Source organism: Pseudonaja textilis, chromosome Z, assembly GCF_049901715.1.
Source record: "Pseudonaja textilis isolate UNSWEBS1 chromosome Z, rPseTex1.2, whole genome shotgun sequence".
Classification (NCBI taxonomy): Eukaryota; Metazoa; Chordata; class Lepidosauria; order Squamata; family Elapidae; genus Pseudonaja; species Pseudonaja textilis.
In genome coordinates, this window is record NC_142008.1 from 101,628,354 (window position 1) to 101,655,796 (window position 27,443).

Sequence of the window (27,443 nt, forward strand, 5' to 3'; positions counted from 1 at the left end):
GCTTGTGCATGTGAAGATAATTTTGGCCGGGGCTTGCGTGCCCACACAAATGGTTCTGCATGCCACCTGCGGCGCGCATGCCATAAGTTCGCCATCACGGTTCTAGACTGTGGCTACCCTGAACTTCTTTCTTCCCTCCCTTCCTCCAGCTCAGGACTGAGATCTCTTAATCTGGAGTCTCTTAATCTTAATCTCTTGTGAAAGCTTTTCCCCCATTGCAAGTGCACATTCCATCATTAGAATTGACAGATCAAAAACTCATGGTGTGAAAATGGTTTTAAACAGCCCAGGCTGGATTTGTGCATTACTTCTAAACCATATTTTAGCTAGTTTGTTAAAGCTGTGATTGCTTGATATGGCATACTAATCCATAAATTATATGCTGTTCAAAAAAATAAAGGGAACACTTAAACACAATGTAACTCCAAGTCAATCACACGTCTGTGAAATCAAACTGTCCACTTAGGTAGCAACACTGACTGACAATCAATTTCACATGCTGTTGTGCAAATGGAATAGACAACAGGTGGGAAGCAGAGGCAGTTAGCAAGACATCCCCAATAAAGGAGTGGTTCTGCAGGTGGTGACCACAGACCACTTCTCAGTTCCTATGCTTTCTGGCTGATGGTTTGGTCACTTTTGAATGCTGGCGGTGCTTTTACTCTAGTGGTAGCATGAGACGGAGTCTACAACCCACACAAGTGGCTCAGGTAGTGCAGCTCATCCAGGATGGCACATCAATGCGAGCTGTGGCAAGGTTTCCTGTGTCTGTCAGCATAGTGTCCAGAGCATGGAGGTGCTACCAGAAGACAGGCCAGTACATGAGATGTGGAGGAGGCTATAGGAGGGCAACAAACCAGTATCAGGACCGCTACCTCCACCTTTGTGCAAGGAGGGACAGGAGGAGCACTGCCAGAGCCCTGCAAAATGACCTCCAGCAGGCCACAAATGTGCTGCTCAAACAGTCAGAAACAGACTCCATGAGAGCCCGACGTCCACAGGTGGAGGTTATGCTTACAGCCCAGCACCATGCAGGACGTTTGGCATTTGCCAGAGAACACCAAGATTGGCAAATTCACTACTGGCGCCCTGTGTTCTTCACAGATGAAAACAGGTTCACACTGAGCACATGTGACAGACGTGACAGGGTCTGGAGACGCCATGGAGAACGTTCTGCTGCCTGCAACATCCTCCAGCATGACCGGTTTGGCAGTGGTTCAGTCATGGTGTGGGGTGGCATTTCTTTAGGGGGCCGCACAGCCCTCCATGTGCTCGCCAGAGATAGCCTGACTGCCATTAGGTACCGAGATGAGATCCTCAGACCCCTTGTGAGACCATATGCTGGTGCAGTTGTCCCTGGGTTCCTCCTAATCAAGACAATGCTAGACCTCATGTGGCTGGAGTGTGTCAGTAGTTCCCGCAAGACAAAGGCATTGATGCTATGGACTGGCCCACCCGTTCCCCAGACCTGAATCCAATTGAGCACATCTGGGACATCATGTCTCGCTCCATCCTCCAACACCATGTTGCACCACAGACTGTCCAGGGGTTGGGGGATGCTTTAGTCCAGGTGTGGGAGATTCCTCAGGAGACCATCCGCCACCTCATCAGGAGCATGCCCGGGTGTTGTAATGAGGTCATACAGGCACATGGGGGTCACACACACACTACTGAGCCTCATTTTGATTTGTTTTAAGGACATTACATCAAAGTTGGATCAGCCTGTAGTGGTTTTTTCCACTTTAATTTTGAGCGTAACTCCAAATCCAGACCTCCATGGGTTGCTAGATTTCCATTTATAATTTTTGTGTGATTGTGTTGTCAGCACATTCAACTATGTAATGAACAAAGTATTTAATAATAATATTTCATTCATTCAGATCTAGGATGTCTTATTTTTGTGTTCCTTTTATTTTGGGGGCAGTGTAGTTCACAAATTACAGTGCCTGAGTTCTCACATTGCATCAGTTCAAATATGTATATTCAGATATTTTTCCCATTAAAAATTCAATTTTAACATTAAAATTAAACACCAAAATGATGTATAGGAATCAAATCATTTTCTTCTTGGCTGCTTTTTAGTGTCTGTAGAATTGCCAAGTTCTTCCTCACAGTAGGCACAAAGATTTTAGTTCAGAATTTAAGGTGTTTTAAAATTTGCACTATCAAGATCCTGAGGGATTAACAATACATGTTTCCTAAATCAATCCAGAATATCAGATAAGATCCTTGAATTTCACTAGTAAACTTTAGTTATTATTCTGTGACTGTGCATTAGCAAAACCAGCATACCTTGAAATTGTTCTTCTAACATAAAATTACTTTATAAAACTAGTGGCCTTCAAAATACTGAGGCAAATACTGATTATATTGTTTTGAGTTGTCAGTTAAATCCTATCCTGGATGTTGTGTTTGAAATAGGCTATTTATGGATTGTTGTTATATTGTTCAGAGTAGTTTTTGCGAGATGAGTAGATGAATTTGATTAATAAACATTAATAGCCAAACCATGGCTACTTGTTCACATAATCATTTGTCTCAGTGTTACAAACAATACCGTAATGTTATCAAATTTACTCTAAAATTGGCTTAGTAAAATTTATTGCTATAAAATAACTTCTTTCTTTTATTGATACAGTTGAAAGTTATAAAAGAAAATGTGGGGGATGGGAGGGGGAGAGAGAAAGCATAATTCCAATTCTATAACAATAAAAATATGCCATAAAATGAAGAACAAAACAATCAGCAGGTACAAATTATATTTTTATTTTTAAATTGGCATAAACCAGAAGAGAACTGGCACTACATTTGATTCTATGGTCCCATTGAAAAAGGCCAAATGATTTTGAAAGGGTGTATAAGCCCACAGTGAAGAAATATACAAAGAGAACAAATGAAAACCCCAAAATATAGTTCAAAACAAATAATTAAAGTCATTAATTTAGACATTGAAGTCTAGTTTAAAAATCTAAGATGTACAGAAGACATGATGTGAATAACAATGGCTACAGAGATGCATTTTAGCAGTTTTTTTTTTCATTTTATCTATTTAAATACAGGTTTAGGTGCTTTTCAGATATTGGAAAAAATCAAAGATAAAAGTGCATAATTCAAAGAAGGCAGAAAAAAAAAAATCAAGCAATGACAAACCATTTATTTCAAGGAAGGGGTGAAAAAGCTAGAAGAGTTTTTTTTTAAATCAGCTATTTTATTGTAACTTTATTTGGTCCTCTAAAAATATTTATTCACATTGTTACTCTGTATCTTCCTCATGAAAAGATAGCCTCTGCAGGATTGTCCACACGATTTTTGCCTAATTCTCATCAGTCAGAAAAACAGCTGCTTCTAAGCTTGTGCTTACATCTTAGCACCAAGAATGTGATGACCTCACTCCCTTCAGTCATTCCTCTGGGCACCCTTTAAAACTCACCTCAAGGATAAGTGGTCCCTAGACACCTACAGTCCTCTACAAATTGCCTTCTGACAGGAAAGCCAGCTACCATTCTCACTGGCCTTTCTAGTGGCTCCAACAGAGTTCATGGAATTATGCTATGGAATGAGGAAACAGACACTCCTTCCTGGAACACCTTTTTCACTAGTGCAAGCATTTAAGGGAAAAACAGGCTAGGATTTTTAGGAAATAAGACTCTAAAATGTTTGTGCTTCTACAACATGAAAAGAATGACTTGATAATTTGATCACTATTTCTATATTGATTGGAATAATGTATAAGAGCTTCTTAATGTTATGAGGCAAGGAGCTCAAATCAAACCAGCAAACATATGCTAACTATGAAAGGTAGAAAATCAGAGTAAAATACTGGAACATCGCTTTACTTAAATTTGAAGGAACTATACACTGAGGTAAAGGTTCTCCTTAATTCTTGCTTAATGAATACCCTTGCTTGCACCCCTTGTAAGAGATAGTTGCCTTTTATTCTTAACTGTATATGCTTTGTAGTGCAAAGAAAGTTAAGGAAAAAAAGTCCCAGAAACAGTAGAAATAATAAAGAGAGAATGCCAGCCCTTTACATGCCTCCTCTATGCAAGGGGAAAAGCAGAGATCAAAAAGCTATATCAAACAGCTCTGGAAGGGCAAAAAAAATTCCAAGTAGTAAGAATTTATCATATTGATCCTTTACAATGGAGAAGTAACAAGAACAAAGCCAGAAAGAATAAGTGAATGTGCCTTTGATAACTGTAGCATATTTAAATGTTACAAATATCAGCTTTCTGGATACTTCCTGCTATGTGACAGAGAGCAGGTTGTACATTTGCTGAATAGGTGGGAGGAGGGGTTTTGGGAGAGCTTTAAAAATAAGAGAAAACAATTTCTACTCAATGAATGATCTAAGAATTTCACACTTTCAGTAATCCTCTTGCCTTTGTGGTTCAAACACATTATCTAAACAACGTAAATTTCCAGTTTTGTAGCAGTTCTGATATTTTTTTAATAGCAAACTTCTATAAGAAATTTGATTTTGGTCCATGATATTATCCCATGCAGCAAAGAAACTGTCAACCTGACAGCAAAGGAGGAGAAATGGAATATTTCTAGTGAAAGGACTTTGTTCCCCTGATGACTTCCTCCAAGGGTCAGGTCTACCAGGAGAAACAGTGGAAGAGAGGGTAGACTGTAACCATTGCTTGGCTCAAATGGCACACAAAGGAATGAGGGAACTGTTTCTTAATCTGCCTATGAACTGACAAGATTTGAATCCTGGTTAAAAGCAAAAATCCTCATACAAGAATTTACTTTGAATAGAAACTTATGAAAAACAAAAATGTGGTCCCAAAGATAGCACCTCTGTAGAAAGTATGACTCTTTTTGCTAAGGCTGATACAGAGAAATTTGGGCAATTTACCTATTTCCACATATTAAATACCAACAAGAATTAGAAAACTGGAAAAAGGAGAAGGAAACTGATACTTGGGCTTTACAAGGGCTTTTATGGAGGTTCTTAGTCATCCTGATTATAGTTGTCCCAAAAGTGCTTTAGAAAAGGCGGCTGAACTTTCTTGATGTCTTCAAGCTATGCAGGTTAAGTGTTCTAGTGGCAATTCTTCATGAGCATTCTTCTGATTACTGTCTAATCATGCCACGTATCCGAACTAGAGATTCACTCTGACTGAGTCGTGGCATCTAAGAGGAAATGCTAACATTATAATCAAGCCTGCTAAACCAGGAGTCCTAACCCCACAGAGCACTACTGGGCCTTTCATTCGGAACCGGGCCATGGAAGTGGTGGTCAAGTGCAAACGCACAGGTCTACTTGCATGAGTAGTGAGGGAATGGCTCAGCTCCATTTGAGTGGAAGGCACATGTGCCCACCACTCATGCAAATGGGGCTGCACACACACTCGCTCACCGCTTGCGCATAACGATTTCCTCTCCCATGCCCATCCTCGCCTATCCACAAAGGTTAAGGATCATTGTGCTAAACCAGTGATGGCTAACCTTTTTGACACCAAGTGCAAAGCGTGTGCGCGCACACCCCTAAAGCATGTACGCCCCGCACATATGCCCCACCTCCCGCATGCACGCACCATCCCCTGCGCGGGCATGCATGACCCCCGCGCACACAACACCCATGTGTTCATCCCACCCCTGCACATGTGCACAAGTCCCGCATGTGCGCGCCGCCTCCTGTGCATGCACGGCAGAGACCCAAAGACCAGCTAGCTGGCAGGATGTCCATGGTGGTAGAGTTGAGCTGGGGCAACAGCTCGCATGCCAAGAGAGAGGGTTTTGTGTACCACCTCTGGCATGCGTGCCATAGGCTTGCCATCATGGTGCTAAACTATTCCATCTGTATAGAGTACCTTTATGCTAGAAACTGCTGAAGCTTCCATGTCTTCCATATAGACTACACATATGCTCACTGCTTTGAGTCCACAAAAAACTCTCCTGCTTTTAAAAAATACTTTCATTTCTTTCAAATGAATATTTAAAATTCATGGAAAGTTAGATAGAATAAATGAGCAAGAGTCAACATTGCAGACATCCTGATAATCTTTTTCAATAAAATGCTCAGATTTTCCCCAAGTTACTGAAAGTGTGACATTCCTCTCCTTCCCCACCAGCCAAATAAACAGCTTTTCAGCCTTCTTACACTACTTCCTAATCCATGTAGCAATTGAAGTAGGATTTATTTCATTAAGTATCAATTTCAGAAAATATAGCTCCAAGGAGAGGGAGGAGAAGGGCACAGTGCTATGTTCCACGAAGGCCGAGGAAAAGGATGGAAGGGCAATTACATGATACCCCTCCCAAGTTCGTATGCCTCCAAATCAAGGCTAATTTGGTCGAGAAAAAGATGAGCATGTCAAAGATTCATAACATAATAAATGATGGGTAACAAGAGAGAGCAAAGAAGTGATAAGGGAACAAAAACCCCAAAGAGCCCTTGCCCTGCTGGCTTTCAGGGTAGCACTACAACAGAGCTCATATAGCCTCCACATAGTTAGCTGGAAGCATGCCTGTGTCACCGGTCCGTTCAACGGTGCCATACATCCAGCCATCGTCAATTTGCTGCACATTGATTATGGTATCACCATCCTGGAAGGAGACCTCATCTTCATCGGCTGCACTGTAATCATAGACTGCACGGAACCGTTTCTGGGAAAGGGAGAAGAGAAGAAAGTAAAGTATAAATCAATCCTCACAAATAGATATCTCCAAAACGGTGGAAAAAGGAGAGAATGATTTTTTAAAATATATATTTAGGTTCAATGAATTTTATTTGGTAATATTTGTGCAACCTAGGAGCTTCAAGAAAATGCAGGATGTAGGGCTAAGCAGCTACAGATAGAGGCTGGTAGAAGAGTTTAATTCTCTGCCCACCCTAGTTTTCAAATAATCTGAATCTCCAAATATTAGGGAAGTAGAAAATAAAATTCAAGCAGAAAGAAACAATTTACCGCTTTTCCTTCTTACAAACTACAAATTAACAAGATCTTCCCGTCTCCTAAGGTTTCTACATTTTCCTATTGCTTACAGCACACTTAGTATATTTTTACATTATGTCTAAGAATGTAAGCATATCAACAGGAAAGTGGAATTACAGATAAATTCACATCTCTCAGAGATAAAATACAGGAAGGCATCCAACTTGTAAGCCGAATAAAACCACATAATTATCTGCCTGGACAGGCACTTATTCCAGGAAATTCTAAATATGCTCTATGTCCTCCTCCTCCTCCCCTTCTGTGCTATATGTTTCTGCAGATTGCAGCAAAGGATTTTTAAGTCTTCCTGCTCCACATTCTCTAGTGTTTGTTGCTTAACTGATTATTTGGAAACAATCAGACAGTGGAAAAAAGAATATTGCGCATTCTAATGCTATGCCTCCTTTTACCAGTGCTCCAGCAACCTACTGAAAAGTATGAAAAGATAGATTTAAATATTTGGCTCTTATTAGCTCCCATCCTAAGTAAGGTTTCTGGCTTGTTCTGGTAGATGCTGATTTTTATGATAACCCCCCATTGTTACATGCAAACAGAATTCATGTTAATATACTATACTTAAAATTTTTATTTTCTATATTGTTTACAAAACTGAAATATACAAAATTAAAAACAGGCAAAAATTAAGCACAACACCTAGAAATGCTACACACTATCCATTTTGGAGGAACTTTCGTCTTACTGTTTGGTTTATGGATGAACTGTGCTTCATTGTGCAGATCAGCATGAACTGAATGAAACTTGAATTAAAAGTTTTACTGATTATCTGTGACTTCTCTAACTAAAAAAGCTAAGAATTAAAAAGATGAAACCGTAATTTCAAGATTCAACTGAAATCAGAGAATCAATAGACAGCTGGAGGCTAAATATCACAGTATTTTGAGCTGCCTTCTGTAGCTTTCACATGCAGAGATGAGACTTATTCCTTTCCAATATTGTACATTAATTGCTGCAATTAAAGTAATTTTCTTTAATATATATCTTTTCTGACATGGAAGCACCTTTCCTTCTATCTTCACCTGAACCTTAGATATATAGACCACATCACTGGATAATGGTTAAGATTTAAGACTACTTATTTCAGAATAAAATCTTAAATATTAACAAGAAATTGTATATACAGTAGAACCTTGGGTCATGAACATTCCTGTTCGCGACTAAATCAGGTGACGACCAACAATTAGGGAAAATTGTTGCTTCAGGTTGCGAACAGATCCTTGGGTGCTGATCAGTACAGTTGTGACGATTTCCCCTTCCGTGCATGCACAGTACTGTAGGCGCATGCGCAGATGGTTGTGCTTCCTGCCACGACCAGATCGGGTTGTGACCGTAGTCCTGGAATGGACTACGGTTGCGACCCGAGGTTCTACTGTACATGTCAATGCAGGACCATACTTACTCCTCCTCCACTTGGGGCACTACGCTGTATTGAGACTGGTGCTGCTGGTTCCTTAAAGACATAGGACTGAGAGGCTGGTTGTTGTGATGGCTGCTGATGATAAACTAGAATTGGGGGGAGGGGGAACAAAGACATTGTTAACCATTGATTATAACTTGAATCTACACTGGATAACTATCAATGCAAAATTCCTGATGAAAAAGTGTCTGAGATGCAAAATTTACAAATTGAAAAGCTTTGAGATAACAGAATCTGGTAAAGGAATAAGTACAGCCTTTTGCTTTCATCTTTGTTTCTATTTGTCATTATACTGCAATATTAAATAATTTTGTGCTATTTATTTGTGGAATAAGTTTATACGCCATACTGCAAATTTCTTCTGGCTGTTTTTTGAGTCTCATGTCATGATTTGAGGGACAATAATTTGTAATCAAATGGAACAATCTGTATGCTATTAAAAGTTAATAATGTTAAGCCTTAATTTTATATTGGTTCTTCATAGTCTATGCATGAATTTGAATACTAGTCAGTGATTATAATAAACTGAATAGATTAACTGAGAATGTAGTTTATAAGAAAATGGAAACTATTACCAATAACACTTCTACTTACAATTATTAGTCCTACTATTTTCATATTTTGGGTGACAACTGTTTATTTTGCCTAGTATAACAGATAATCACTCCAGTTTTGCACACAATATTGGCAGGCTTCATCTACAATAATATTCTTGCATTTTAATATCAGATAGATAATCTGTGGGAGTAAAATGGTGTATTTAGCATAAACTAGCATAGTCTTTCCAGTTATGTTACCTTTTTCCCTGTCACTCTGCTACTTTTCTTTTAGCACATGCTCCATCTCCCACTTCTCAGTGCTATGGAACTGTTTCATTTCACTCATGTATCTTATGATTCTTCTAAAAACTGAATTTTGATGTGATATAATACTAGCATGCTTAGGATTATGAAGACTAGGATTCAAGTACCTCTTCAATTATCAATAGTAACTTTGGGCTGCTACCTTTTTTCCGCTCAATCTATCTCACAGCTAAATTAAATAAATGCGGCTGTATCCCAGAATGAGCTCCTTATATTGCATTGTAAGAAATAAATAACTATAAATTATAAATACCGCTTTATAACTATAAGCTGAACAAAGGCAATCCTATCTTATTTGTGCAAGATGAAATTATTGCAAGGCAAATTAACTGATGGGATTTGCAACAATATCTTTTTTCCTCTTGCTTATTACCAGGGTTACTTGGCTGGGCATGATGAGGTTGTTGATGTGATGGAGGTGGCTGTTCAACTGGTCTCCTGTAATTGGCACCTTCTTGAGAATTACGGCGTTCCAGCTCCCCTCCCTCCATTCCAGGAGCACCCATCTTACTCTTCTCAAATTCCTCATGATATTTAATCTACAAAACAAGGAAATATATTATCAGCAAGAGCACTGTGACAAATGGAAAAGCCTTATAATGCATTTGCCACATTAGTAGAAATTTTTCTGACTTTTATTATATCATGCATTTTTGTTTTCACTGTCTTAATGAAAATTCATTAATTACAATTGGTTGGTTAACTTCCATTGAAAGTTGCAGATGAATACACGAATAGTTGAAGGATTGAGAGTCAGGAATTGGGTTACTGAGGAGTAAGAATACTAAAAGTTAATCAATTTTTCCTTTTTTACTAATTCTACATTTGTTTATCAAAAGCTTAACATACCAATTGCTTTTGTTACATATTCTCTACTCAGCATTCATCAGGAAAATATATTATGCTGTTCAGCAATTGTTTATCAAATTCCAGTACATAGTCTTGGGCATAGTCTTCCAAGACATAAACCCCAGGAGCAGTCAACTCATTTTTCACAAACACTGGTTCCCTTCTTAAAATAATTCTCCTTAACCTTTCTCTCCACGTGACGAATTATTGTAATAGGTAGTGTGAACCAGAAGATGGAAACAGAAAATGGGTTCATTCCTATACAACACAGGTTCAATTGCGTCACACGACGCATCAGGATGTTTTTTGCCTTTGCGGAGCCAGGATGAACGTGGTCTGTGTTTGATGCATCCAGCCCGTGGACCGCCACTTTGACACCCCTGCTATATAATATTGTGGAGTGTAATCAACTTTCTTTCCCCATTAAGCTACCTTTCCTAGCCAGACTGATTGACTGTTTATCTATCCACCTTTCCTCCCTCCTTATTTTTCTGAGGAATATCAGTTATAAATATTACTTAGCCATTACTTATTTTTACGATAGGAACTTGAGAAAAATTAAAACTATGATAGGATCAAGTTTAATAAAGGCATGGTCATTTTTGCTAGTTAAATCCTCAAAAATCAGGTCTACCAGAGACCATCTGCCTTTGATTTCAATCCCTGAAGCCATTCCTGTGAATGATGAATTCCGTCATTCCACAACCTCAAGATTTGGGGATGTCATGCAAAATAAACTGAATCCCTTGAGGAATCCCTTCCCAGGCCCTCTGCTCCATAGTCTATTGACTTGTAAGTTTTAAATTAGGTAATTCGTTTTTTGTTTTGCTTTTTTCCTCTTTAGTTATATACTCCAATTCTCTATACTACAAAACCCCCAGGGCTGCAATGGGGTGTATGAAGACATGTTCTTGTTCTCCATTTTAGTCCAGTGTCTTGGTGAAATGTTAAATGAACAGGAATGTATTTGCAGTATTTGGAACTTTATAAACAATATCCACATTACTGCCTTAATAACAAAATTCAGGAGTCTGCAATCAAGATGTTTTAAGAAAAGGAACATAATGAAGCTGACAAAGGAAAAGCTTTTAAATATCTGAAACATGGAGACAGAAGATGAAATGTGCTGGGCAGCTTACATTGCTGATCTGATCTTGAGTTTTCTTGATTCGCTGTAATTCAGGTGTGTCAGCCACCACACTAAAGCCCTTCCCTTTATTCTTTTCAAATTCCTCCTTATAGCGGACCTGTTTATGAGAATGAAGAAACAGACATTATTTATATTATGCCAGCACAACTGTTTATGAATTCTAATTTACAACCCACCTGAATGTTAAAAATGATTATTATTGTGGGACTGAAATTGCCATTAGAAATACTTGCTGAAACAAACTGCAATGGCTAATACTTGAATAAAAAAAGTTCTAAATATTATGTGAAAACCCTAGTTTGGATTAATGGCTTTATATGTTATAACAGATATAAAGTGCTGACCTCATGCCTGCAGGCTGGTAGGAAGTAGATGGGGAAGATCAGGCTTAGATTCAATACCCAGCAAGTCAATGTTATGGGTTCAGAAGTCACCCAATTCAGAAAAATGTATCCTTAACTATAGATGGGATCATATCTATGACATTGATGTGCAGCTCTTCTGGACAGATAGCTCTTAAGCTCTCAAGGATGATATCTTGATGCAAATTGTGAAAAAGAGCGCAATCCAAAATTCAAAATAAGATTGTTCAACCTTTTGACTTGTGTAGGCGACATTGAGTGAAGAGAATTTGTCCCAGGTCATGTGGAAATTATAAAATATAGCTAAGCTATATAAATCACATGTTAACATTTACAATCTTATGGGGCCACATTATTAACAGTCATAAGCCGAGGGTTGGACATGTCTGATTAAAACTACCATGCTTACTAATCTTTAAAAAGATTAAAACACTTTTTAAAAATCTAAAATAATGGAGTTAAATTGCTAATTTTTTAAAATTAGTAAGCCATGAACTAAGCAACGTTCCTTATGAAAATAAAAATACAGGCAGTTCTCAATTTAAGACTGCTCATTCAGCAATTGTTCAAACTTATTGGGACACTGAACAAAGTCCAGGCCCGGGAGTTATAAAAGTTTGTTTATTTATTCTTAAACTTGTTGTCGCCCATCTCACCACAAGGTGACTCTTGAGGTTGCAATACTTCTTCAATCACTTGATCAAAATTTAGGTGCTTAACAGCCCACTGCTATCTATGATCAATCTCTTCACCCACATATTATCCTCCCCATCTATGCTTTTTTGGCCCCCTGAACTACACAGTCCCTGCCACCTTACCTGACCTTCAGCAGTTGGGAGGAGTTGAAGGAAGGCAGTCCCTTACCTTGGAAGAACCCAGACTTGGAGCTGGGATAAACCAAGGCTGAAACGGCTTGGATTGGAGTGGGTCCTTGGCTAACAACCTGTTCACACGGGATTGTTGAGATAAGCCATTGCTAAGCAATGCAGTCAAGTGATGTTGCATTTTATGACCACATTACTGAACGACACAAATTCTGATCCTAATTGTGGTTGTAAGTCAGCGACAACCTGTAGTTGGCTTTAAAGTCTTTCAGGATGCGTTTTAAACTTCTCTCTAGCTCACTGAAAGCTTCCCAATGAACCATTCCAGATACTGATTAATATTTGAGGTCAATCAAATGCTACCATCTGCTGAAACTGCTAAACATTTTTAATATGGCAAATAGATACAAACCTATTTACAAAAGCAACACATTGTAAATTCCTTTTTTGTAAATTAACATGGCTTAGTAAGAAGATAGGCATGCAAATACATTCAAATCAAAGAGTTTAATCAGTTCTCCTTGGCCTTGAATGTGCAATAAACTGTTATTTTCTTTCAACCAATTCATGTAGAAAAGAACTTTACATGCATTCATTTTGAAAATGGATTTAACATTGTAATTTGACAAATTAAAGTTAAGAGACACGCTGAATTATATTTGCAGATATCAGAGACATTAAAATCAAGGTTCTTTACAGATACAACTTCCCCATACTCATGTTTAAACATTCATGTTTAAAATCTCCCTTACCTCTACGTGTCTCAATCTAATTTGAAGAGGAAACTCATACATATATACACAAAGAGTCACTCTATCCATAGAAGCTGAGTTTAGGACCCTCTTGGTCAGTAACTAAGCTAGAATGTCATATATGCCTGTAAAAGGTGAAATCATCCAATAAGCAAAATTTCCCCATATTAGTATATCATGTAAGATATTCTAAAGTTAATAATGGTTCCAATTCTGGTGAGTTGTAGATTTTCTTGAAGACATCTGTCCAAAATATTATCAGTGTACAGAACAAATTTCTGATGAATGTAAGCAGATTTGCTATTGCTCTTTATGGAGCAAAGGAGAAGGGAGGGAGGGAGAGAGCGAGAAAGAGAGCGCCTTGTTCTCAGACAGCAAAAAAAAAAAAAAAAAAAAATCACAGCTGCAAGCAGTTTTCTAAATCTAAATTGTGAAACTGACAGGAGTCCATGTCAATACAGACAACTAATACCAGTTTGAGAGCCAGTTTAGTATGTAGTTAAGGCATCAAACTAGAAACTGGAAGACTATGAATTCTATTTTTGCCTTAGGCATAAAGAAAGCTGGCTGGCCTTGGGTCAGTCACTTTCACAAATCTCTAGGAAGGAGGCAATAGCAAACTACTTCTGAAAAACCTTGCCAAGAAAACTACAGGACCTATTCAGGCAGTCTCCACTGGTCATGACTGAATAGAAGAAAAAAAATGTTTAAGAAACCCAACTCAAAAGAGCAATTTTAACAAGAGGTAAATAAACTTTTGGTACATATTAGGGTATCCAGAGTCTGGAAACCACACAAAAGTAGCTCCAGTAGAAACACTTCTTAGTGAAAGATGTCAGAAAAGTACTGTATGTTTTAAACATGTTATTGTAAGTTTAGCTGTTCCTATAATAGGACAGGGATAGTAGGAAAAATGAAATCTTTGGATTGGTTTTAAAATATCTGAACTTTACCATTTTACACAGGAGGCAGTACTATGATTATTTGCCATAGGGACAGCATTATTTTCAGAAATATACAAATCAAATGTTGCAAGCATTCATCTTTGGAAAATATAAAAAATAATATAACCATATGTTATCAGTTCACACTGTTTTATCCAATTTCTATTTAGATTCCTATTTGCTTTCAGTTTTATCTCCTGAGGAATTTTAGAAAACTTGGAAAACTCTTATGTTGTTGCACAACCCATATTGTCTATCAGTAAATCTTTTGTTGCCATCAGCCTGAACAACACATACCTAAAGTAAGTTATTTTCCTTCCAGATATATTCACCTCTAAACAAAATTCACTGATCTCGTATCTGTAAAGTCTACAGTTTCAACCCATGTTTTAGGGGCTCCTATACCCAGCTTTGTTATAGAAAGGATGCCCAGCACTCAGAAAAAATACTCCAAATTTTTCAGGAGAATAACACCTTATATTCAATACTTAGTGCCTGCCTGCCAGAACAGCATTTAGTGCTACGGTAAATGATTTCACCAAACCGGGGAAAGAAAATAGACGCTTCTTTAAATCAAAATATATCAAAGCATTAAAGTTTAGCAAAGAAAAGGATTTCAGTGATGTAGCCCTAAGGTATATCTAGTTTATCATAAAAGACAAGCGTCTTCTGTAAATCATTACAACAATTAGTAACTGGAAAGAAGAAACATACACCCTTTAGGTGCTTTATTTGCAGATTTCTTACTATTTTTATGTATCTTTCATTATAATCATAAACTTAAAGTACATCATACATGTAGCAAACAAAAATTATGTTGTAACTGAAAACATACAACATTGTTAATGAGAGAATTATTATTCTCATTAACTAATGAATTATCAATGAAATATCTTCTGAAGGTATTTCATAAGACATTCTACTCCTTCATAATTATGTTTCAAGTATTGAATCCTTATAGAATCATTGTTTCCTTTGTCCCATGCTTTAACATGGGAATTTAAATCTCCCACATTTTGAGCGTTACAGACAAGATTATGGAAGCATATTGGAAGTGAGCTACTATATTAATCATAAGAAAGAAATATAACCCTTACTGAAGTTACACAAACTATATAGAAAAAGGGAGACATTCCTTTGCTGCAGAAGCAACAAAGTCTGTTGCAAGCAAGCAGAGGAAATACTCAGACAAGGCTGGCTTTCAGTTTTCTTTGTCCTTTTATGGGCACTCAACTGGAATCGACTCAACTCTTATGCTTGTAGAAGGCTAGACATAAGTGAGTCAAGCAAGCTGGATAGCTCTTTCTCATGTCTTGCTTAAGCAATAGCTGGGCTATTATAAGCTGTTAAAAGGAGGGTGGTGGGAGTATAATGCTGAAAAGAAAAATGGGATTAACTGGGGGAAGTCAAAAGGGCGGGACAGCTGCCATCAACCCCTCAGTGAGGTAATTCAATTCACCAGCTAACAAACAGTTTCCTCCATTCCTTCTCTTCATAGCAGCTTCAGTTACGAAACAGTAGAAGTCTATCAAACCTCCCATTTTTTAATCAGGATTCACAAATTTTTACTTCAATTTAAAAATAAATGGGAATACTTGGGAACTTTGACATCAGTATGCAAATTCAATCTACCAATTAGACCATCTTTAGTTTCATTAAAAAAGCAAATCTGATTCTTAATCATATGAAAAATGATTCACATTTAAAAAACAAGGTGGAAACAATAATGATTTCCTGCAATTTAGCCTAACCCTAAGGGAAGCAAAAGAACTCAGCAAAACGACACATACTGGACACATGTTCAATCAGCTACTTAGGCCATTGCCTCCAATCTTTTCTAATTCAAAGTTTTGCTTAAAAAAAGGAAGGAATAAAGCATACCCATATCTGGACTCACCCAATACTGCAGAGAGTATAGGACAGCAAAAGTAAAGGTGGCAAAAGCAGCTGGACTACATTGGGACTTCCCAAAACGAGGCAGCTTCCTGCCAGTATTAGGGTTTCCTGGCGAACAGTGGGTTTGCATTGTGCTGCTGTGCCAGATTGGGAAGGGTGAAGTTTCTAGGACCAGTTGTAGCTTCACACCATGCCATGACTTAGGGCTTCAGAGCCACAGTGCACCAAAAATCCCCTGACCTGCAGCATGGCAAGCAGCCTCAAAGTCATTTTCCCAATAAGGAAGGGTGCCAGCAGCCAAAAGGGCACCCCAGAGGAATGGGCAGTTGGGGAGAGTTGGAGGCAAGGCAGTCTCTTCCATTGGAAGAAACCAGGCTCTGGGCTGGGATGGACCAAGCCTGGACTGCTGACATTTGGCAAAGCTCAGTGATATGGTGGCGTGATGTCACACTTTATGACTATATCACTTAGGAATAGAAATTCTGTTCCTGAGATCATGCTAAAAATACTTTCATTAGCGAAGACCATTTATTTCCTAGGACTTACCTGCCAATATGGAATCTGTAATTGAATTTAAATGTCCATTGATGTTAATGAATGCATTTATGAGACTCAACAAAATTAGATCTTTTTTCCCCACTTTTATCATTTTTATAAATTATAGAGTGAACATACCTAATACTTCTTTCTCCTTCTCTTTTCCCCACAACAGCAACCCTGTCAGGTGGGTTAGGCTGAGTATGTGATACTTGTATGTGACACTTGAGTTATTTGTAAAATAATAATGGTGAAATAAATATCTGCAGTACAAAAAAGACTAACTGTATTAGTTCCTCTAAATGCATCTATTAATATCAGTTGACTGTACTGTTTGATTCTATACTGTCAGATACCTATCCTAGAAAATAAATGGTTGATTATCACGTTTGCATTGTTCATTTAACTATATTTTATTAAAATATAGTTATAGTACTTTATAGTACTTTATTAAAGTACTTGCACAGAAAATAATTGTGTAGTAAATCACTCCAAATTTATTTTGCAGCAAAGATGGTCCATCAGGAATATATAGTGGATATATAGTGATGATTAATGGTTTGAGAACTCTTTTAAATATTCAATATTTCTTCATGAATATGACCCAAAATGTAAATGTTGAGACACAAGTCTAAAGCTAGTTAAAAAGAATTAAACAAGCGAAAAACATTATATCATACATTCATTGATTTATTGAGGGAAGCTACATATTTGATTAAGACAAAAGTATGTGAACTTTCAGTAAATGGTGTGCTCCCATCCCCATGTCAGAAGTATCTGTTAATCTATCTATCTATTCTGTATATTGGCGCGAAGGAATTTTAGCACATTCCTCCTAGGAATGTGTTATTCCTCCTAGGAATGTTTAATTCTTTTTAACTATCTTTAGACTTGTGTGGAAAAATACTACATTTTGGATCATATTTATGCAAAAATATTGAAAATTTAAAAGGATTGTTCCTAGCTTGATCTTCCCATTTAAGGTATAGATAGCTAGACAGACAGACAAACAGAGAGAGAGAGAGAGAGAGAGAGAGAGAGAATAACTTTGTCACTTTGAATGTACACTAATTGGCATACATTAAAAGTGAAATTTCATTGCATACATATTTATGTAGAAATATTGAAAATTCAAAAAGATTCACAAAACTTTAAGCACTACTGTAGTATTCTTTCTATGCTGCTACAAAAATGTATTGGTGCTTAAAATTGGACATTCTCTCTCACAAAAGAACAAATACAGAATTCTCAAGTTTCAGGTGCTGTTTAACCTGAAATTATTTCCTATTTTCTCTCCCTCAAAATGCAGTTTTCTACATTTAGTAAACCAAGACCACAGGAAATAAACATTCTTATTTTACAGTCATCTGTGGGCTGCAGGCGTTAAAATTAATCCAGCTGGAGGACTTGTTTACTTACACAGAAGATAATTGTGTGTTTTTGGCAAGCTATCGGAACTAGTTACGCCTTCTCAGCTACTCAAAATAAAAAAGCAAAATTGTCAGAAGTATGTAGTAGGAACACTCAGCATAGTTACTTCAGTTCCAAACGTTGTTATAGGAAAGGTCCAATAACAGCTATAGGAGCTACCAAATGGAATAACATATAACCAATATTTAGATTCTAAACCCTCTTCATTTTATATCCTGAAGTTCTTATTAAAATATATCTAACTGTTTGCACCAAAACAAGCACAGCGATTATAGTCAGGTGTTGATGCTAACAGTCATCTATTAGTCAAGTAGAAAAATGTTACCTGAACTCAGCAATTTGTCCTGTGTATCACTTATATATCATGTATTTTCAAATTCCAAACAATCTAAAAATACAATCATTATATAACAAAGCAATGTGTAAGAAAAAGTCATTTAGCATCTACCTTACAGACCAAATGAAAATATGAGGAAGCAGCCATGAAAAACTGGCTGCGTACAGCAGTGGAAAATAAAAGCACAAATACAAACAAAAGCAGTCTTTTATTAATGCCCCAGTGAGGGGTAAGGTTGGTGAGAGATAATGTGAATTGTTTTATGGGATTTCATATTTCTGTTGTTTATGAGGAAAAGTTGTAATGAATTCACTAATAATGTAAATACTTAATTACAAATGATCAGGCACATTCAACAATCCTCCCTAAGCGTTGGTTTTGACCAATAAAGAGAAGTTAGGGTAGCTTTGCTGAGCTCTGCAATGGTCTTCCTCCAAGACACCGTAACACTTTACATGAATCATTAACTCCTTTAGCCACCAAAACTAGACAGAGAAAATGGAAGTAAAAATCAGTTATCTTAAGGTAACAGTTAATCTTCCTATAAAAAGCCAGCACTGGGCACTGATCAAATCAGGGAATACACAACTCATATTTGAACAAAGATATTTTGCTTCTCATTAATCTATCAGACACTACATAACCAATAGTATAGGAGAGGTAAAAAAAAGAACTATTTTTCCGTTATCTGTTTCCTACAACTTATTTTATGGCACATATATATAATCGCTTCTGTAATAAAAGCATCTCCAGAAAAACATGGTGGCTTGTCATAATACTCACACCCTGGATCTGCAGTGAGGATACTCAGCTAGAGGAACTTAAGTTCAGTCTTTTTCCTAAAAGCAGATCTGTATGAAGTTTAACATGTTAAGAGCAGAGCACTTATAAAAACATGAAAATTAAAAATATTTCCATGAGATTGCAAACAGTGATCAAGAGCATGTACTCAGTCCTCTCCCAGGGTTAAATCAAATTAGCAAACAGGCTTGTGGGGCATGAAATCCAATCTTGAAACAAAATAAACATAATATGGAATATCAAATATGATTATAAGGCAGGTTTAAAGGAGAAAGAACTAGAGAGAAATAATTGATCAATTGAACATCGGTCTTACCTGAATGTTCTTTTTCTTTCTGTGGTGAGAGAGTCCAGTGAGTGGGGATGACTCCTGTCCTTGCTGATTGGACTGAGTCTACCTAATTGATTAAGCTCCACCTGCGCCGTTGGCCATGCCCCAGGTTTCGGCGAAGAACTTGACAGACTGGACGTGTCTCTGTAGATTCAATGAGAAAAAACACATATCATCGCTCCCCCCAACCCACGCCCTTGACCAGTCATATAAAGGGTGGACCTGGACTCTCACCATTGAAAGAGAAAGAATATTCAGGTAAGACCAATGTTCATTCTCCTTTCTGTGGCTACGAGAGTCCAGTGAGCGGGACATACCAAAGCTGAACTGTCCATGGGAGGGCTCAAGCTGCTGGTCTTGCTCATGCTGCTGTCCATGAACACTTTGCAGAACCCTTCTGCCAAACACTGCATCAGCCGATGCGAAGGTGTCCAATCAATAATGTCTGATGAATGGAGAGTGCGAAGACCACGTAGCAGCCCTGCAGATTTCTTTGATAGGTGCCTGTGTGGCCCTTCCGCCGTTGTAGCCACACTCCATGTAGAATGCGCAGTCACACCTCAAGGAATCGGAAGAGACCTACTTTCATAAGCTCTGGAGGTGCAGGAACAGATCTATCTGCCCACTGTCGATGGCGTGACTTTGCCGCTCAAGGTGGCCAGTTGAAATGACACAAAAAGTGCCTCTATGAAGAACTGCTGTTCTACAAATATAGATCTTCAACGCTTTGCGAACATCCAAAGTATGCCATGCCCGTTCCAAGGTGTGAGAAGGATTAGGGCAGAAATTTGGCAAGGTAAGCTCCTGAGCTCTATGAAACCAGGAATTGATCTTGGGCACAAAAATGGGATCTAATCTAAGCATAACTCTATCCAGGAGGAAGATAACAGAGATCTTCCCTAACAGACAGCTGCCATTTCAGAAATTCTCCTGGCTGAAGTGATTGTCACTAAGAAAGCTACCTTAATGATCAACATATGTAGACTAATGGATCTAAGAGGCTCAAAGGGAGCCTGTGTCAAAGCCTTGAGCACCTTAGGGAGGTTCCCAAGTTGGGAACCTATGGACCACTGGAGGCCTAATATTGGACGCTCCTTTCAGGAACCTACGAATAGTGTGATTGAGGGACAAGAACCTCTTCCTGTGAATGTGAAACAGAGAAGAGAGGGCCACCACTTGCCTATGAAGGGTATTGGCTGAGAGCCCCCTGTCCAGGCCATCTTGAAGGAAATCTAATATAGAAGCATCCATAGAGTGAAGGCCAGCCCTGCCACACCACTGACAAAAGGTCTTCCAGGTGGCATCACGAATACGATCAGTAGAGGTTTCCTGGCCACTTGGATCATATGAATTACCTTCTCTGAGATATTGTGCTCTCTCAGAGAGCCCCGCTCAAGCACCATGCGGTCAGTTATAACCACTGGGGCTCTGGATGAACTAGGCCCCCCTTGATGTAATGATATCTTGTCTGGAGGGATCCTCCACGGGTTGGTGATGGATAGATTCACCAGGTCCCAGAACCAGAGACGTTGGGGCCAATAAGGAGTGAGAAGTATGACTCCACCCCCTCCTCCAGGATTTTTCAGATTACCGCTGGCAGCAGCAGAAAAGGAAAAAAGGCATACAGAAGGCCCTAAGGCCATCTGCTCCTGACAGCATTGGTCCCTTCCGCACCTGGGGTCATGAACCTGGTGAAGAATCTGGGCAGCCTGGAATTGCTTGGAGAAGCAACCATGTCCACTACTGGTTGGCTGAACCTCTGTCAGCTCCTAAAATAAAAGAGGAATGGAGACTCCACTCTGAATGATCTATCCTGGCTCTGCTAAGCCAGTCTGTTTGCACATTGTCAATACCAGAGATATGTTCTGCCTGAATGGACAAGAGATTTCTCTCTGCCCGGTGTCCCAGGCATTCGGCCTCCAATATTAAGGACCTGGACCTGGTTCCACCCTGCCTATTTATGTGGGCCTTGGTGGCCACATTGTCCATCATATTCAGGACATGAGACCCTTGTACCAAGGGACTAAACCATTCAAGAGCCAAGCAGACAGCCCTCAACTCCAACCAGTTGATATTTCTCCCTTGTTCTAGTGCTGACCACTGGACTTGTGCCATCTGGGACTGAAGATGAGCCCCCCCATCCGAAGAGACTGGCATCAGTAGTGATGACAAGCCATGGAGGCTCTTTAAATAGGTGGCCTGTGCAAATCGCTTGGGATTGCCACCACCTAAAGGACTGTTTCACCAATTTGGGGACCCTGACCTTACATGAGGAGTGAGTCCTTCTGCCTTTTGATAAGGCAAGAGGAACCACTGCAGTGTCCTTGAATGCAGCCGTGCCCAAGGCACGATGGAAATGTAAGACACCATCTTTCCCAGTAGCTGAGATAGTAGGGCCAAAGGTACGGTATCTGCCTTCTGAATTCTGCCTGCCAGTGCTTTCATATTGTCCATATTGTTCAAATGAAACTATCATTTGAAGATCTCTCAAAGTCGTGCTCTCCGAAGATGATTGGTCCTGGGAGAGATAAATCTTACAAGAGACCATGTCAATATTGGCCCCCAAATACAATAAACACATAGTGGGAATGAAGTGGCTTTTCTTGGTATTGATTGAGAGGCCATGGGCCTGTAATAGGGAAACTATCATTTGAAGATCTCTCAAAGTCGTGCTCTCCGAAGATGATTGAATTAAAACATCATCCAGGTAGCATTGCACCCTTACTGGAATAGCAGCTGCCTGAGCCAACGTAAGGAGGCTCTAGTAAAAAAGGATGCAGCAGATGAAGCTTTGACTGCCCACGTAGCTGCCTGATAGGTTCCCTGAAGAGACTGTTCAATCCTCTTATCTTCTGCTTTTAAGGCCTCTTCTGGATCCGCTGGATTTGAGGAGAAAGCCACCAAAGCCACCACCGGGCTATCTAGTGCTGGCACCTGCAGAGATCTGGTAAAATAACGACACTCATTAGAAGATAACATGGGCGCTATCCCAGGGAATTCTAATTGTTTGTTGACTTCAGGATTAGCCTTGGAGCCAGAACCACCTCTGTGCGCAAAGTTGGCTCAGAGAAAAACTGATCCGGAGGAGCTGGGGTATCTCCTACTGTCTCCCCAACATCTGCCTCTGGCCCCAATTGAGCTGTGTTCTTTGCCTTGAATAATAAAGAACGAAACAGAGTAGGCTTGAACAGACCAGTAAAGGCAGATTGATCTGGGATCAATCCTTCATCTTCAGAGAGATCTGACTCTCTCCTATCCTCCTCTGCTGCCATAGAAGAATGACTGTGCACTGACGGATCTGGCGAAACCTAATCCTGCAAAACTTGCCTAACTCTGAGTTGAAGGGATGGGTCAGGCTCTGACATGATAGAACCATAAGAAGCCACAGATTCAGGCCTTCTTAACAATTGGAGACTCTCAACAATACCTCTCCTGATAGCCTTAGATATAATGGCTTCCACATGAGCAGGCACTTCTGGCTCAGAAAACTTTGGATCAGGAAGGCCTGCAGCAGCTGGTGTAAATGTGGCCTCTACACCTGTTCTGGGCCTTTTAGGGGGTTGCTCCCATGATTCTCCTTGAAAGGCTATCTGAGGAGCCCTCTCATAATCCCTGCCTACTGCTATTAACTGTGGATCTGCAGATTCCAATGTGCGAGGCCTACATCCAGGGCAGGCCCAAGCCCAGGCTCAGGCTCTGCTTGCAATTCAGGGGCCTGGAGAGCAGAAGCCGAATCATCCGGGGGAGGAGATCTGAGACTCCTCCTACCAGCAGTCCGTTGGCTCTTTTCCACTTGCTTCTCCAGAGCTCTCTGCCTCCTTATGGCGTCCTGTTCTTCTGCCTTGGAAGGCTTTTTGGAAGCATGGGCCTTCCTTGTCTGCCTCCAGGGGAGTTTCCCTTGGAAGAGGAGGGACTGCAGCCTCCTTCCTTCTGAGGCTTGCCTGGAGTCTGTGCATCCACCATCTTGACCTCTTCACCGGCTGAAGCAGGCCTCTTTAGGCCTAAATGCTGGGCTGCAGCCACGCCCTGCTGGTTCTCTACCTTCAGGCCATGGGTGGGCTCGTTACTACTTCAACCCCTGAAGCAGCCTCCAATCCTGCTCAGTAAGCTTTACATGACTGCAGGAGGATCCTGGGCACGCCACGCAATTCCCTGCCTAAGCACTGGCACCTATGGGCGATCTCGCACCCAACAGCTCTTTTGCGGGCCGATCTTGCCTGCCGATCACCCGGACTGCTACCACAGCCCCTAGTGCTCCACTACACTTGGCTAGCGTGCTGGTAACCCTTTTGCCAAGCCACTAGGCCGTTCCCAAGGAACTATGGCCTGTGGCACTAACCTTGATCTTATTGTCAGTTTGAAGCAGAAAACACAGAAATAACTCCACTTCAGAAAAATTGAAAGTGGAGCTCCAAAGGACCACGTCCGTCCTGTCTGGGACTGAGTTGAAAACTGGGGTGTGGCCAACGGTGGAGGGTGGACCTTAATCAATTAGGCAATCCAATCAGCAAGGACAGGAGTCATCCCCACTCACTGGACTTTTATAGCCACAGAAAGGAGAAAACATAAGTGAACTATGATAAAACTATATTTATTTAGCCAGCACAGGGATAAGCAATAGAAAGTGGACTTTACTCATTGTTCTGATCTGCCTTCATAGCCCACATATAAAAGAATATGACTTTTTACTGCTTAATTCAGAAGGTTATCCACATACCTTGGAGAAAAAAAATAACCAAAAGCAAGTTAGGGATAACAGGGAGCACCAGGGAAGCTTTTTAATAAATAGTTGTTTTCTGACTTGCAATTATCCCCATCAATGAATTTGTGCTGGTAAAAAGCATCAGAACTTCAAAGCATAATCAGGAGCTTAAGCATTAATGACTTTGTCTAATCATTCACCAAGTTTCATCTTATAATCTGGGTTTACATTTAGAACAAAGGGGATAGGGGAACAAGGGAAAAATAAGTAAGTTTTATATGAAAAGGACACTATAAAAACAGAGCAAGAAGTGCATATAGAATAATGCATATTAACAAGCCTATGATTACAAGTTCTATGGCCAGCCACTTGTAAATGTTCTTTTAAATCAGGGAAAGTTATTAATGGCAACAGTATTGAGGCTTGATCAAAAAAGACAAGAAGTGAAGTAACTATGATCTATATAAAAAGAACTTTAGAGTTGTAGTAGCATGTTGTTAGATCTTGTAGAATATTCTTCCATTGCTGCAGGGATCAACACACTGAAAAAAAGAAATCTCTATAGAATCTACTTGCTTTATAACTTCTGCTTCCTCCTCACTGAGCAGAATTCTCTTATTGTTAGCACACTATAAAGGAGGAAATGAGGGTTTGTGAGAAAATTCTACCTAGCTTATAGAACACACCAGCTTAGATATGACCTTTAAGTGGGAGGTTTGGGGGTGGGGACTAAGTATATTGGCAGTTAGTTCTATATGAGACAGCTATTTGCATATAACAATGAAAGACAAACATTTCCCTAATACATGCAGTAAATTTGATAAGAGTGATATAGGTAGCCTTCAGCTTATGACCATTCAAAGTTACAATGTTGTAGAGAAAAGAAATCTATCCTCACACTTATCCCAATGTCACATAAATACAGCTCAAGCACCTGGCAAGTGGCTGCATTTCCAACCAGTTGCAAAATCCTGCAGTCATACTATGACAATATATGACTTTCCAACTGATTTCCAGCAAAAACAGTCAATTGGGGGAAGCTGGAGTCACTTAATGATCATGTGATTCCCTTAAGAACATAGTGAAAACATTTGCAAAATCAGGTCTGGTCACACTTTATAACTACACCCAATTCTGGCAAAATATCCATTCTATTCCCAATGGTGGTCGTAAGTTAAGGGCTACTTTATTATGCAGATTTCAGCATGCATTCTTATCTTTATTGCAAAAGAATATATAATACAGATGGTTTGGCTTGCTTAATGCCTAGTATTTAACAACACCGAGATAAATTTTGTATGAAGGTTTAGGAATAAAATCTGATTTTATTAATACTATAAGGAACTTATTTCTGCATTCTAATGCATACTTTGCTTTCCTAGCATGCAAAAAGTTTTACAGTCTTTTATCTAATTTGCTCTCTCAACACTAAATGATGGAATTCCTTTCAGGATGAATCTTCTCAATCCTATTACTCTATGCTATTTCATCTCTGCACATATCACCCTACTTCTTCATAACTTAACTATCTGCCATATTCATACCTTGATTCAGGGGTGGGATCCAACCGGTATAATTACCGGTTCGGTGATTTTACACGCTGCACACGTGTGTATATCGTCGTTATCTAGCTGCCTGGACAGCTGAGCAGCGCTGTACGCGGGTGCGCAGCGGTTGAAAAAGCACTTTTTCCCTGCTTTTTCAACCACAGCTGTGTCGCGCAAAGCAGCTGTGGTTGAAAACACAGGAAATAAAAGTCAGCTAAGAGCCCGGGCAGGCAGTTGGGCCAAAACTGCAGCAAACAGTATTACGAACAGTTGCTGGGGTGCATCCACAGTTTCGTTGTACTTGTACAATGATAATAAAGTTGTCTTCTCCTCCTTCTTCTTCCTGTTCTTCTTCTTCTTCCTGTTCTTCTTCTTCTTCTTCCTCCTCCTCCTCTTCTTCCTATTCTTCCTCCTCCTCCTCCTCCTCCTCTTCCTCTTCTTCTTCTAACATAGAACCAGTTCTATGTATGTTCTCTGTTTGCTGCTTTTCATAGCAACCACTTCTACAGAAGTGGACAGAACGGGTAGAATCCCACCCCTGCCTTGATTCATCTTTCTTAGTAGGTATATAAGAACTTTCACAATTGTACTTTCATGCTCTGGATTCCTGAGCTAGTGTTAAGATACTATCTTTCATGTGTTGCATCATAAGTGTTATCTCTTGTAGAACTGACAGTTTATATTTTAATTCATTTCTGTACTTTTTTCCTTCCAGTAATATGGGAAAAGTAAACAGCTTTGATTTTTAAGCATCAAGCCATGCTCTGTTTTTAAGATATTAACTTCTTCACTAAATTCTTTTTTGAGTATGGTTGGTAGAATGCAATTGCTAACATACAGCAACCTGCAGAATGAGAATAAACAGTTGAAAGCCTTACTTGACTTTGAAGTTCACTCTGCTGCTTAAGGCGCAGGTTCTCTGGAGTGTCAGCCACCATAGTGAAGGACTGCTTTGGATAATGTCTGCAAAAGAAATAAATAAAGCAGAATTAACAGTGTCTAATCTTAATCTGAATTGGCCAATAAATATTTAGGGAAGCAGTACAACTACTTCTCTTTCTAGGTTTCCTTCACTTTTTGTCTTCTGATAAATTATAAGCACTCATTAGCAATTCAAGATACTTCTATCCATCACAGTAAGAGTATTTACAATTTATTGATGTTATTTTTGGTTCCTGAAAGATTATGTAATTAATTATAATTATTAGTCAAAATTTAAATTTGAAAAATCTCAACTTTAATATATTAAAAATTAATTCTATACACTTAAATGCAATACTCATATTGTTCTAGTAATATATTTTCTATGAAAGATTCAGCTATAAAATCTCAATCCTTATCACTGAAATCACATATGTAGTGTGCTAAATTTTGTACTATTGTTCAGCATCAGCCTTATGTTCTTTTGTATAAGATTCCATTTTCATGGGTACATAAGATATCAATCTGATAATAAATGAACCAACTGGAAGGATTCTGCACGAGAGCATGTTATAGCTTGATTTATTATATGCATATCTTTGTTCTATGACTTATGACAGTGCCAAAATGGTGTATGCATGCTGCATGAAAAGAGATGGCTCATAACAACAGTGATTTAGAGAAAATTAGTTCCTTATTAACCAATATTAGATTATTAAAGTTATTACCAATGGGCAATTAAAACTATGATGAGTTTACAAAAAGTAAAAAAAAATGACCTACACAAAGGCACGACAATTAAGTAGGTCAGAAG

General features: G+C 39.1%; 1 protein-coding gene across 2 annotated transcripts in view; it reads right to left on the reverse strand.

Annotated features, from left to right (window-relative positions):
* Nucleotides 1-2,745: 2,745 nt before the first annotated feature.
* Nucleotides 2,746-27,443, reverse strand: part of LASP1 (LIM and SH3 protein 1) — a 40,848-nt gene continuing 16,150 nt past the window's right edge. Inside the window, exons 3-7 of one of the 2 annotated variants that reach the window (XM_026710755.2) lie at nt 26,587-26,671; nt 11,234-11,341; nt 9,619-9,784; nt 8,365-8,468; nt 2,746-6,618 (exon numbers count right to left, since the gene is read on the reverse strand). In XM_026710755.2, coding sequence (XP_026566540.2) covers nt 6,445-6,618; nt 8,365-8,468; nt 9,619-9,784; nt 11,234-11,341; nt 26,587-26,671 — 637 coding nt within the window. In that variant the 3' untranslated portion in view covers nt 2,746-6,444. Of the gene's footprint in view, nt 6,619-8,364; nt 8,469-9,618; nt 9,785-11,233; nt 11,342-19,776; nt 22,397-26,586; nt 26,672-27,443 lie in introns of those variants that run through there. The other variant, XM_087916831.1, reaches the window with a different exon arrangement.